Source organism: Thermobia domestica, chromosome 5, assembly GCF_964235325.1.
Source record: "Thermobia domestica chromosome 5, izTheDome1.hap1.1, whole genome shotgun sequence".
NCBI lineage: Eukaryota > Metazoa > Arthropoda > Insecta > Zygentoma > Lepismatidae > Thermobia > Thermobia domestica.
This window is the reverse complement of record NC_137458.1, coordinates 171,280,732-171,294,407: the sequence shown is the minus strand read 5'-3', so window position 1 is coordinate 171,294,407 and position 13,676 is coordinate 171,280,732. Positions and strand designations below refer to the sequence as shown.

The 13,676-nt window shown below is 31.9% G+C and overlaps 1 protein-coding gene across 1 annotated transcript in view; it reads right to left on the bottom strand.

Moving 5' to 3' along the window:
• Positions 1-658: 658 nt before the first annotated feature.
• The window catches only part of Pgm1 (phosphoglucose mutase 1), a 61,326-nt gene continuing 48,308 nt past the window's right edge, over positions 659-13,676 (bottom strand). Inside the window, exon 11 of the mRNA XM_081759407.1 lies at positions 659-13,503. Coding sequence (XP_081615533.1) covers positions 13,414-13,503 — 90 coding nt within the window. The 3' untranslated portion in view covers positions 659-13,413. The remainder of the gene's footprint in view (positions 13,504-13,676) is intronic.

Sequence of the window (13,676 nt, the reverse complement as noted above, 5' to 3'; positions counted from 1 at the left end):
TCCATTTTCTTCGAATCGAAAAATATTAAAACGTATACTGACATTAGGGCAGTCCCCAAAAGAGGATAGTGGCTTTCCTGCATTATTGACTAGCATTGGGATATAATTGTAAGTAACACTTGCAATTAACTCCTCACGATAAGTAGGCCTAGTCCGTACTAAATACAGAACAGCAGTATGAACTTCGATGCAATGTAGCAGTTGAAGCAACAGAGGTATTGGGAATTTTTAAATCCAAGCATAGGGAGGGACGCTCAGCTTCCTTGCATGTACTATCATCTTAATTCACTTTGAGAATTCGAATTATTAAAAACGCTTGAAGATATCTACAGTAAGATTTTCGTCATGTTACATATACCAATAACAGTAACTTAATTTGATATTGTTCTATGAAAATATTTTGAGCTCGGGTTCATTTTTTTTCTTTACATTTCCAGATATGCTACAACCCGTTGAAGAATGACCATACAATACTAACTTATCGCAGGAAAGACGCAAAGCATAAACTCTATCCTTTCCTATTAACTAGTGTTTCATATCATGCTACATTCTCATACTCGGGCTGACAAGCTGCTCTAAAGCTTATCTTGAGAAACATTTTACAAAAGACAGTTTGACTGCTGATTACACGTTAAAATGAAATATGAAAAGCTAACTATTCTTTAGTTAGTAGTTTATTCTAGAACAATTATACAAATGTCCATAAGGATAACGTCAGAATATACAGACGAAAAATCTAACAATGTTACAATAACGTCATTAATGCCTTAAAATGTAGGACAATAAAGCTCCTGAATGGAGCCACATGAATAGTCAACAAGTAATTCTGAGGAAACCATCAAGAGTGTTAAAAACCAAACAAAAGATGCCTAACTCTATCCCTAATAATCTCTAAATAGAACTCCTAATCCAAAACAAGTCACAAAGAGAAAAATAATAAAATCTATACCCAACATACCAGAGATAAAACAGCAATATTTGCAGTTATTTTTTAAAACTTCAGTACTGGTTACTTTTCTTCTACTTTTGACTAGACAATATGTGGGTGGGTCTTGATTCAGAATTATTTAAAAACCATTTCTATTTGGAAAAAAATTCTCTTCAACAGAAGAATGATCAAGAACACCACTCAAACAGAAGGAGCATGAAATATTATTAACATATGAGGTTACTCATAATGATTTTACAATGCTTAACGAGGTATTACGTATTTTAAGAACGAATAAGCCTGCAATACCATTAAGTTCATTCTGTACTTGGTATCTCAGTCAATTGATATGCTTTTGTATCTTTGTAACTGGTCTTAATTGGCAACAAGATGAAGATGTGGGAAAATGAATTTAAATACAAAAGTAACAATGCCTCTCTTGGAAAGAAAATCTTAATACATTGAAAACTGGCATTTCTACTTAGAGGAAATTATAACAGCCATGCACTTTTTATTGTTCTCAAGTATAAACGCAGCTATATAAGATTTCAGTTACTATTTGATAGCACTAGCATCTCCTCACAGATGATAGAAATGCGAATTTTATGAATAAGTAATTATGTTCTAGTTATTATTTCCTTCAAAATGAGAGGAATGAAAATATTCGAGATCGAACAGTCTATTGAATCAGCTGCATTTGATAATTGGAAATTATTCTTTTAACACATTCTACATAACTCCTGAATAAACTTAATATTTGGTACTGTAATTGTACAGAGATGGGCAGGCTTCAAGCATTTGATAAAATTATGGTACATACGACATGTGTAAAAGCAACTATAAGTAAACAGTAACAATACAAGAAGTATAATGACCTTTCTTTAAAATCTGATCTATGCAAACTTTCTCCTTTCCAAATTCGTCAGTGACTTCTTTCGTATGGGAAACATTTTTGAATGAAGGAAACATTCAAAATTTGCAGTGTAACGTATTATTTAATTCAACGTCCTGTTATCCTCCGAGATTACAGGAGACGATGGTGATAATGAACGAAATGGTAGAATGAAGAAAGTGAGGGGACCGGGAGAACTCCGAGAAAATACATGCATATAGTGTCTGTTCACTACAAAGCAGTAGCAAGTTATGATGGAGTAGTAAACAGTATCACTCAATATTTCGTGCTTCGTTTCTAAATTTCTTCTCCTTTCTTCCTGCCTTAAACGTTTCCCTGCTTGGATAATTTCTTTATTTCTAAATACACTTTACAAAACTTACTTTGTGATTAAATTTCTTGGGAGTAGAATCTCCGTAGTGCTCTTTAAAAAGAAATGTGGGTTTTTGTGTACAGACATATCACGATTACCGCGGCCGTGAGATATGGCCCACTACATACGCAACCACAATTTAATTTAGTCTGAGTTTTCACTCGCCAGATAGCGCTGTTTTTATCCGTCGGCACCTGCTCACCAGTAACTATCTTTTCACTAGTAGTAAAGAATAATCTTGTTTATAGTAATGAATCTTAGTTTTCACTCAACACATTTTACCTCGTATATAACATTTAAACAATTACTTTATACGCACTATTTACACCGATTATAGTGGGTTCGATTATTGCAGTATTTTTCGTGGCAACATAACCGCGATATTCCTGTAGTTCTCAAATTCTGAAACCTCCTAGAACTTCAATGGCTTTGAGTTCACAGCTCCAAAATATATAATTTTATTCTGCAGTTGTTATTGCATGGGTGCCCTGTGCAATAATTCTACAGCATACTTGAAGCCTGCAAATCACTGACCAAATATTCGTTGTTTAATACGCACTCTATATTTGAATACCTGCTCTGGGAATTATGAAAATACCATTACGTGGTATCTACTGAACAATCATCAATATCAAAATTACGATTTTCATTCACTAATGAAATGGAATTTTCCTATTTATTTATAAATGCAACCGATTTCACTTGATCCCACATTAAAATTATCTTCATGGTAAAATACATTACATATATATATTTATACAACACATTCACAGGAAATTAATACAAAGGCCGAGCAAAAACATTCTCTAAACATCACATACAAAAGCAAATAAGGATCATTATAGGAATTTCCCATATAATTTATACACAAGCCGATACATATTCATCAATGCACATAATTCTGGAATAATGATGGAATACGAATTTGTAAATGCCGTATGGAAAGGCTTATCTAGGAACTTCTTTCAGAAAGGACAACTATACAAACAACAATTAAATGCAAGCGATTCTACTACGTAGATAAGAATAAGGCAGTCTACATACATAAGAAAAAACTGGTCATCAAAAAGTGACCGTAATACTCTCTACATTTCTAAGATGGTAGTACAAATTCTCTACGTATAAAAGCGTATTACAACAGAAAAAAAATCTTTCTCGATTACAAGAAATAAATTATAAAGAATATTCACTTACAAGTAAATAGTACTTCAAAATATTTATATGCGTTGAGATGTTAACAAAATAAAGCTCACATATGTATGTACATACGTATTTACTCCAAACAGTGTATTAGTGTACTGAAATAACTTCCTCTTTGTTGTACATTTGAATAAGAACAATTCACAACCAATATATAGCCAGTCATCAATGTCTTAAGAAATTTCATAATTTGGTTTTAAGTTCAAGATTTACCATGCACTTTTTCTTTTAAACAACGGTGTAACCTCTATTAAAAAAAAAAAAAAAATAAATCGAGGGAGGGGACCCTGTCGTCCAAGTATGCTCAAATTAAAGTCGAATATTTATCATATGCATCTGATGTACAAATACTACACAGGTGACTTTCCTTCGATCACACTTTTTCTCTCTGAAGTTGTTAAGATACGTCGCCCAAAATAGCGCTTCAGCTCAATTTATTATTTAAAGAGTTTTAAAAGTCATGATTTTTCAGTTATCAAGGTATATCCTGACATTAATCAAAGCAAAAATATTCAATCAGATCTATTTCGAGAACTGTTTAAAAATTACAAACTGTGTGTTATATCCAGCATGATTTTTTTTTTTTGGGTGTGTGTGTCAAATCCATACAATAAACTCTTACTTGATATTCTAGGAAAAAATAGCTTTTCTAGACCATGAGAACGCACACACATTGATTACACTGTACCTATTGAGTTCAAAACTACAGATGCCATTTTACTAGTGCTTGTAGTTGTGGTAGGTCATAATTATCCATTCAATGTAATGCAACTTCATGATTTGGAATACAACTTTGTGCTTTAAACTACAGAAATAGAATTGTAAAATACTTCATACAATTGTAAAGAAAATGTATAAGAAGTTCTCATGAATTTGATGGATCAATTTTTACTATTGAAGTTAAAGAATATTAAAACACTTCTTTTGCGTTGAAATTCTACTCAAGTACACATGATCACATAGTAGAAACTATTTTACTATAGAGCTTTCATACCTCACACAGAAAAAGATCTATACTACATACCAGTTTCAAGTTACTTTGATCAAAATATAAGATGATACAAAGTGCGAAAGGCAGAGAGCACAAAAACAACGCTTTTCACTTTTTTTTTTTTTTTTTCAAATTTATTCTATATTTCGGATGCTCAACCTATATATGTCAGTACAAGTTTGGATTCATTTGGATTAGTATGCATAATAACCTACAAGATAACATAAGCTTATTTACCATAATTATATACTAAATATATACAGAATTCCTTTACAATTACACGATAGGTATATATATATTACATGTATATAGACATTATATATGGTTAACTATGAAAAAACTAGCATTTCTATCCACCTACAAGAATTCCCTACCGCTACGTGAAGCAACAAGGCTGAGAAAAAAAAGAAAAGAAACAACTCAATCTATCATACAGTCAGGCAGTCTGTGCTGGTTGCAATTCCTTCCCCACAATAGCAGGGATTGCTGGGATATTCCTCCTAGAATTGGGCATTTTTTTTTCTTTATCTCAATATTTACAAATTTTCACAAAAATACTCACAACCCCAAGTGGCAGTTTTTGGTTTTTTGTCATCTACATTTACAACAATGTACACTGCGTTGGTTTGTACTTAACGATTTCTTAACTCCTTGCTACCTCAAGTCACATCCTTGTTGTACAGAGGTCACGGGAACAAAGATATCACATAAATTTTATGAGCATTGCAATCAACCAGGCGACTTAGAATGGAATGTCTCTCATGTATACTTACAGAATATCAACAATGGTGCTTTCTCAAACTCAGAGAATTTATAATAAGAAAATTTTGTATCAGATAAATTAACGTAGTAAAATTCAGTGCTAATGATTCACATTACTTTTTCTAACAAATACGGTTGTCCAACTTATGGTAAAACTAAGCCTACATGTACAGTCGCAGAAAATACATGTGCACATTGTATATTAGTTGCACTAAAGATCAAAATTCTTTTTTAATATTTAATTTAAAAAAAATTAAATTAGTAATAATGTCCTGTAAATCACTGAAATTAAGCAACAGGAAAATTGAACTTAAATGTTCTATACAAACAATTTTGCTGCACATCTTAAATCCTGAATAAGCAGTTTTATTTTTCTAATATCCCAGTTGTATTTCTCAAGTATATTTTCAAATATATACAGGTTAAACTTTCCCCCCTTAGATTTTCTTTATGAACTAATACAACGATTATGATAGTACGAGTAAAATCTGTTCCAATTAAAACACAACTGGAATCAAAATTTCGTATTGACACCATTGAGAATATTCGTCTAAAAAAAAAAAAAGTAAATATTCAATCAAATTTCTAAAGAAGTGACAGTAATTTTCATTTTTCAATTTACAATAATAATCTTTGTCTTATCTTTGTCCACACAATCCTGACTTACAGGTACTTATTTTAACCTCTGAACATCAAGGCAAGTGCTTACTTCTAAGTACAGTCATGGAAAAAAAATGTTTTTAACTTTTTATATTTTAAAAAATAGGGCAGTTTGGTCTTATTGCCAATGCTGGTTTACTAAGACATCTGTTGTTTTTTTTCTTTATATATATACGTGTAGTTATTTATATATATATAATGAATACCTAAGAAAAATAGACGAGAATATTGCTGGGTTCAGGACCATTTCTGGAGATTTAGGTTTGGAAAATGTTATCGATAATATATACGTCTTAGTACCAGGTAAACCAGCACAACCAACACCGAGGACTAATGCTTCATTATCACACCAGATGAAGATAATATAAAACAATAGGAACAAACAATGTGCAAGTAAAAAATCTGGCAGTATTAGCTTAGTTTGTCACAAGAAACAAATTTATTCTAAACACTTATTTCTTTCATGGAATGAATTACTTACATGAGCTCGTCTTTCTAACGCATCTCCTGATACACGCCTGGTATCTTGAGCATAATTTATTATACTCGGAGCCATTACATCTCTCATCACGGAACTAAGTCCTATTTAAAAAATTAAATGCTCGATTTACATGACAGTTTATTTCATATTACATTTTTAGAGAAACAACATACAGATCTCTACTCCTTGTCTGAAGACTGCTGAAATTATAAAGTCATTTAATAATGAATAGTTCGCATACTGTAAAAATTAAGTTAATTATGATCTTTGTTCTCAATTATAAGATTATAGAAACTTTGAATGTTTTCCTGTTATGGTCTATTTATTTAGAATCTGCGTCTCAACAACGGATTAAACACCCTATCACGCATTATTTCCTTCTTTACTTGCTTCAGTCACTGCGAATCAAGATGCTGCATGCACTTGGGTGTTATAAGAGAAGGAGAAAGGAGTAATATGGAGAGTGACATCGAACCGTTAATTTGAAAGTGCAAAACCGTAATTATTACAAGTATTTATTTAATTTTTTCACCCAAAAGTATCATAATCACGACCATGATATAGTTCACGTACAATGTTCTTTCCTTGTCAATTCATCCATCATATGACTACTTCTACGTCTGTAAGTAGCTGCGATTGAACTATACATCGTGCAGTTACTGTAATTAGTATACACACGCATACCAGGCGTAATTTTCGTTGATATTATACTATATTCTCAAGGGAAAATTCTTAATAGTGAAAACACAATAGTCAAATTACAATTAACAGTAATGAAATGCTAAGTACAACAATTGGAATTGTCGTTACATTTCTAACCAATGCTACTTGGCTATCAGTACTGACTTTCTTCCGAAAGAAAATATTACAATAATTGCATTAAATCAAGTAACAGCATGAACAGAACGGAAGATCTGAAGTCCATATTATCACATGCTAATTAAAAATGTTTCTACCGAAATCATGGGAACAATTCGTGTTTGGAGCACAACATGTAAAGCAATACAGAATATACAGCTAATAATAAAAATTTATTTAACAGCACTTTATAATACGAACACATCTAATGTTATTAACGAGTAAGAAAATACATGGAAAGTGTAATACAACAAACATGTTTTCTTGTGACAAACTATATGTATCTCTCTATTTTTTTATATTTTTTCTTCGAAGCATTACTGTGAATAATCCCTGAATCACTTAAAACCTAAAATACAATCACCTTCGTCCAATGCTACCCACCACCAATCCACAAGTTATTGTCTACGAAAACATACTCATGATAATAATTTCATAATGATTAATAGAATATGAGGGTACTTTTTTCCAATAATACTTTAGATATGATTTTTATTCAATCAAAAAGTATTTCTACTTTATTTTCACCTATTAACAATAATTCAGAACCAAAAAACTCGCTTTCGAATTAAAGAAATGAAATAGTATTATCTCTAATAAATTCTACTTTAACGTCAGTCTGATATTTATTTCTTTTAACTTCAAAAATATACATCTTTAATTGTTTAAGACCACTAAAAGAGCACCAGTTTGTGATAAAACAATCAGGTTCCTGTTTAAAAGGAATCCAATCATTGGGAAATGCTTGAATGCATTCAACGTTATATTTGTTGATCAGGAAAATGAAGAAAGAGCATGTAAGGCATTAATGTTTCCCATCCAATTGTTTGAAGCGTAATCGACTGCGGATTTCCATATTCAGAGGTTTTATGAGATAGAAGTAATCGATTTTTGCCTAAAACAACTCCTACGAAGCTTTCAGCAATGCAACGTTATTAAAGCCTAAGACGAGAAATATATTTGAACACAAGTGTTGAGTATAACTGTCAGTACAATTACCAACACAAATGCACGAAATTTGATACGGCAATATGATCCTTTTTACATTCCAGTTAAATAAAATATTAGGAAACTCAACAAATTATACAATAAAATCATGTTCACGTGCTGCCTTTGTAGTTGGCTATGGTTGTTCCTAGATAGCAGAAGAGGGCAAAATTTTCACGTTAAAGTATTTTAGTAGTTTCATTCACAGGCACAGCATCAACGTTGAGAATTACATATAGCATATACAGTAATAAAGCAAAATATTATATTGAATGCCTTCAATGAAAAAAATAATAATCGTTGTTTAAGGACTTTTACTCCGCATTTTCCATCTACTCCTTGTTCTTTACTGAGAGAAGCTTCTGCTAGTGAAATTGTTGCCATATAATACGAGACTGTGATTCCAATAAAGAAATTTAGAACACCTGTATGACAGTGAACAATAGCTGTGCAGTGAAGCATTTCCGATTTAAATGCTCAATAAATCTGACAACTTGGCAGAAGCTTTACTTCATAGTTTGAGAAAATTACTTGCTGTACAACATGTTGAAAAACAGATTCTATTCCGAAACGTCTTCTTTGGATAAAAAAAGACTACCACTGGTTAGCAGAATGCCAACATTACCCTCACTTCTTACAGTTCAGTATATCAGTGCATCCACTAAGAAGATCAAGCTTAAAGGTTCTTTGAAGAAAAATTTTTAAGTTTCTCCATCAAACATAAGCACTCTGAATACGGAACGACTCAAAGAGAAGGGTGCAACACGTTTATCACAGGAGTAATCACAGCCTCCAATTACTGTAACACAGAGGATTATTTAAATGAATTCTACGTTTTTTCGTATTAAATAATAACAATTATACTACTTTTTGGAAAGATTTTTTTTCTGTATTCCAATCCAACTATTATTCATTCATTATTGAAGCGGCAGGTAGCATTGGGTTACCATCAGGTACTAGATAAGTAACACAGTACATACATGAACCCTGATCAATGTGATCAACAAATGCACCCTCTCAGACATGCTCAGTCCAAGCACAATGTACGATGGTCCATGTAAAGAAGAAAAAAGTATTGTGCCCAACCAGCACATAATACATCCGAGCTCAATCTCTCACCCATTCACAAACAAATACATTTTCCACTTTACAACAATGTCTTTACTATTACTATTACTTTACCAAGGGGAAAATTCCAACATAGAAACATCTTGCACAGACAACAATCGCAGCGATTTGCTTTATATATGTTAATTCCTTATATACTGCCTAGTTTTAGCTATTACACGCGTCAACGGCAGAGAAACAAGAGATCTCTAATCCCTTTCGAAATGCTGTCTACGGGAGAAAGTAAAAGATTAATTTAATCATGTGTTTGGTAAGGTTATTTTTTTTTTTCATTTTATATCTCAACAGGGAAACAACTACTAGCAATTTTAAAAGTTGAATCATATTGACTATCAAAACAACTAAATAATGATACCAAGTTTTCTTTGATATCTACAGTACAAAAGTTATCTCCCTGTAAAGCATTAATTTATAAACCAGAAAAGGGGGTCTGCAACTTTTCCAATTACTGAAGAGAATGAACTCGAAAAATTGATAGTGGGAAAAAGATATACTGATATAAAACTAATAATTTCTGCCAGTACGCTATTAACAACATGTAGAACACATTCGAAAATCCAAAAACATCTGTCGCATATAAAAGAATTAGTACCATCAAGGTCGCGAAGCATAAAAACAAATACATCTGAACCAAAGATAAGAAACAGGAACTAAACCAAACCCACCTGGAATTGTCTATTTTATTCATCAACTTCCTTTGCGCAAGAAGTGCTAAATAGAAGAACAAAATCCTAACAATTGTCTGAGAAGTATTTCAACTACACCCAGATATTTATCTTCTTTTATAGGGCTTTTACATATACGTAAATACTATCTGTTCAGCTGACTAGACATTGATGTGAAAAACGAATTTATTGTGCAGGGGTTGGGAGTTATTTGCAAAACACTCTAACACTATTTATTAGTAAGAACTATACACATATATGAATATTTACCAGTAAGCTAACGAACTAATTTCTTCCGATACTTGTGAGTGGTACTCACTAAATCGGAGACTGCTCAAATATGAAATATTACGCCAATTTGTCATAAACCAATAAATAGAAATGGTAATATGGTTGGTTCTACGAAGTCCTCAATACACGAAGTGATGAAAATTTTTGACCGAACTGATGCACCATGTATTGCCTTTGAACAAAGTCACGCTATTTTTAAACTGAAATTATATTGGAATTCTAAACAAAAACTTCATAGAAATGTTAGATTTAAAAGAAACACTGATGTAACTCCAATTAAAACGAATCATTATAGCCAGAATATCGTACATAATCTTCACTTGGTAATTATTATTATTATTATTATTTTGAAGAAAAGTAAAATCTTGTATTTGTTGGGCAAGTTTCATAGCATGCACATACACACAGATTCCCGAAATCCACCACGAATCGCAATTAGCAACATTACACTCGCATTACACATTCATTCATTCATTCTGTTATTGCATAACGACAGCCATACAATCTCGGATATCGGCAGTGACAGGGCACTGCCTGGGCACAATGCTAACACAAATACCTCCATGGACTCTTTGCTAAAGAAATAGTTTCCTATTCTTCGCTAATTCTTTACATCACTCATTTTTTTTCCTTAACAGTCTGAATGAGTGAAGATTATATTCTGCATAATTCTACATTTATATATATTTATATATTTACACATGCCACAAGAAAAAACAATCTGACCTCATGTCATAAATTTCAAAATATAATTTGCAAAACTCTCATTAGCAACAAGTGATTTAAGAATAGCGTGGTGTTAGGTAAAGTGGAAGCGGTATATATATATATATATATATATATATTTATATGTTGATTATAATATATGAAGTTACTTAACAATATACAAGAATATAATACAAGAGGACGCCATCAATAAAAGGTGGCATATACACGCACCACAAAGCATTATTTATATACATGAAACTAGTGTTAACACATATTTAACAACTTTTTTTGTTGACTAACATTGTACTTATAAAAGAAAATAGATCTGGTGAGCCACTAGAACCGTACGACTTACTATTCAGATGGATAAGAATTTATATTCGATTCGACTGTGCTCTGTTGAATACAGAATCAACACACCAAAAGTGAATATAATAATTAGGGGACAAGGAAGATTGTTCGTATTGTTAGGGACAGGGATGGTAGATTGGTTCATCCCAATCACTTAAAACACGAACACTTTCTCTCTCTCTCTTTTTTTTTCTTCCCTGCGAAAAATATATATTATATAACGTCTGCTTCTGCAATTCAATACTTTATATTCTTCGAATTTTATTATCCACAAGGACAAAGATACGTTTCCATTAACCTAATCCCTATAACTTTATTGCGGGTAGACGAAGCAGATCAACACTTGGAAAAGAAAAGCGCAGCAAGGGACTGATTCAGTCTTTAACAGCTATGAAATTGAGTGCTTTTTTTCTGATCATAAGCTCACAAATTTCTCCCTTATTTAGAATACAACTACTCGAAGGGTCAATTCACATTATCAAAAGGAAAGAATGTGAACATTTCATTATTCCCTATTTACTAACTGTAATATTTGCAGTAGTACTTGTACACGGAATGTTAACTTGTCCAGCTCAATTCTAAATTTTCGTTGAATTTCACACACAAAAATTTCAGCAACAATAAGATTACTTATACTTCACTATTTTATGGCAAATTAAGAAAGGATTCTTTTGTAAGTACAACATTACTCATTTTTAAAACTTTCGCGATTCAACACTATACATAGAATACATATATCGATACGTAATAGGTAAATTTAAATACATTGGATAATTATCTACAATAGTATTGGCTTACAATAACGGCATAAAGCATGTGATCTATAACTTGTACTGAATAGGCATTACATCTTTATTCGAAATCTTGCTTTACTGATTAACATCAGGTTAGTTTTGATATTAAAAATCAATTACACTGATTACATATACCTACATATTTTGATACCCACTACAGGAGCTTTATCTTATAAATAAGGTTAGATTTAAATTTGTGAAGTATTAGCTTTCCCTTATTTAACCAACTTTCAAACCAAACCATACTTTATTAATTCACACATTTTCAAACATGTAGATGTTTCTAGCATCTTTGACAGCAAGCATAAATGTCACATGTTCTAAAGTATTTCGAACATACCTAGACAACACCAGGTTGTTTAATTTACGGAAGCTAATTAATTAATCTAGAGGTATTTTCAACAGATACATTGTTTACGTTGTTTTTGTTTCTAGTGCATGCTGAAAACCTTGTTTTGGTGTACCACCTACTCACTTTCTGATCGTCATTATGGAAACACCAGAAACATTTCTATATAGACTGAACATTGCAGTCTACATTTCATGATACTGAATAATTTTAATAGAATACGAAAAATTTATAATGGAAAAGGAAAATTAAAGATTGAAAAAGTGCACGGCAAATCGTTCAATGTGTTAATATTTTATCTTGAACGGAATAAATTAAACCTCTTCAAGTACCCAGGTACCTAACAATTCAAGACAATTATTTCTTAAAGAGTATTATAGCATATTCATATACAAAAAATGCACAGAGGCACAAAACTAACGTTTTGTATAATTACTCTACATACGCCTTAACTCTTCTTCTATCCAATTAAACATAGCGACTTCTAATAGCACCAATAAATTTACAAATTAGGTACAATTGTCTGACATGCGCCAGAGGAAAGATATGACACATCATACTCTTTATCAGAAGAAAATAGGATAGATGAGGAACTTCATATCACACCATTTCTACACATTAATACATTTTTCTTTTAAAACTTCTTTCTCTGTAGAATTAACTGTCATGGAGTCTTTCATCTAGTCACCTGAGTTATGGGAAGTCCCGGACCGTCAAGTGGCTTATTTAATTATGTGTATTACAAACTACTATAAATCCATTTTTCTTGATCTCTGGGACAAGTTAAACTTTACTGAGAAAATCAGTATGGATACTGTACACAGAAAAATGGGGATCAATTTCACTGACATCAATGTAGCTTTAGACAACTTGAGCATATGAGTCTTGCTTCTATTGGGTTTATGTAGGGCATAGTTTATCTCAAAATCCTTTACTGGCTAAAATAAAAGGGAATTACAAACAGTCTAATAGTGCTTCCTATAAGGAAGCCTGTATTATGTTATAACCGTAGGCGCCTGTCGACCAGTCAATTCTTGTAAACGCGAAATCTGAAGAGCAATTAGAACAAGTGGTTTTAGCACCTCCTGAAAGAAACAAAAAATGTTGACAATTGTCAGAAATAACAATACGAAGAATTACACTATTACATACACTACAGAAATATCTGGAAAATCTATCGACTTCTACGTTATATATATATATATATATTAAAATGCTACAATACCAATATAAGCGCCTTACCTCAAACTTCTAACTT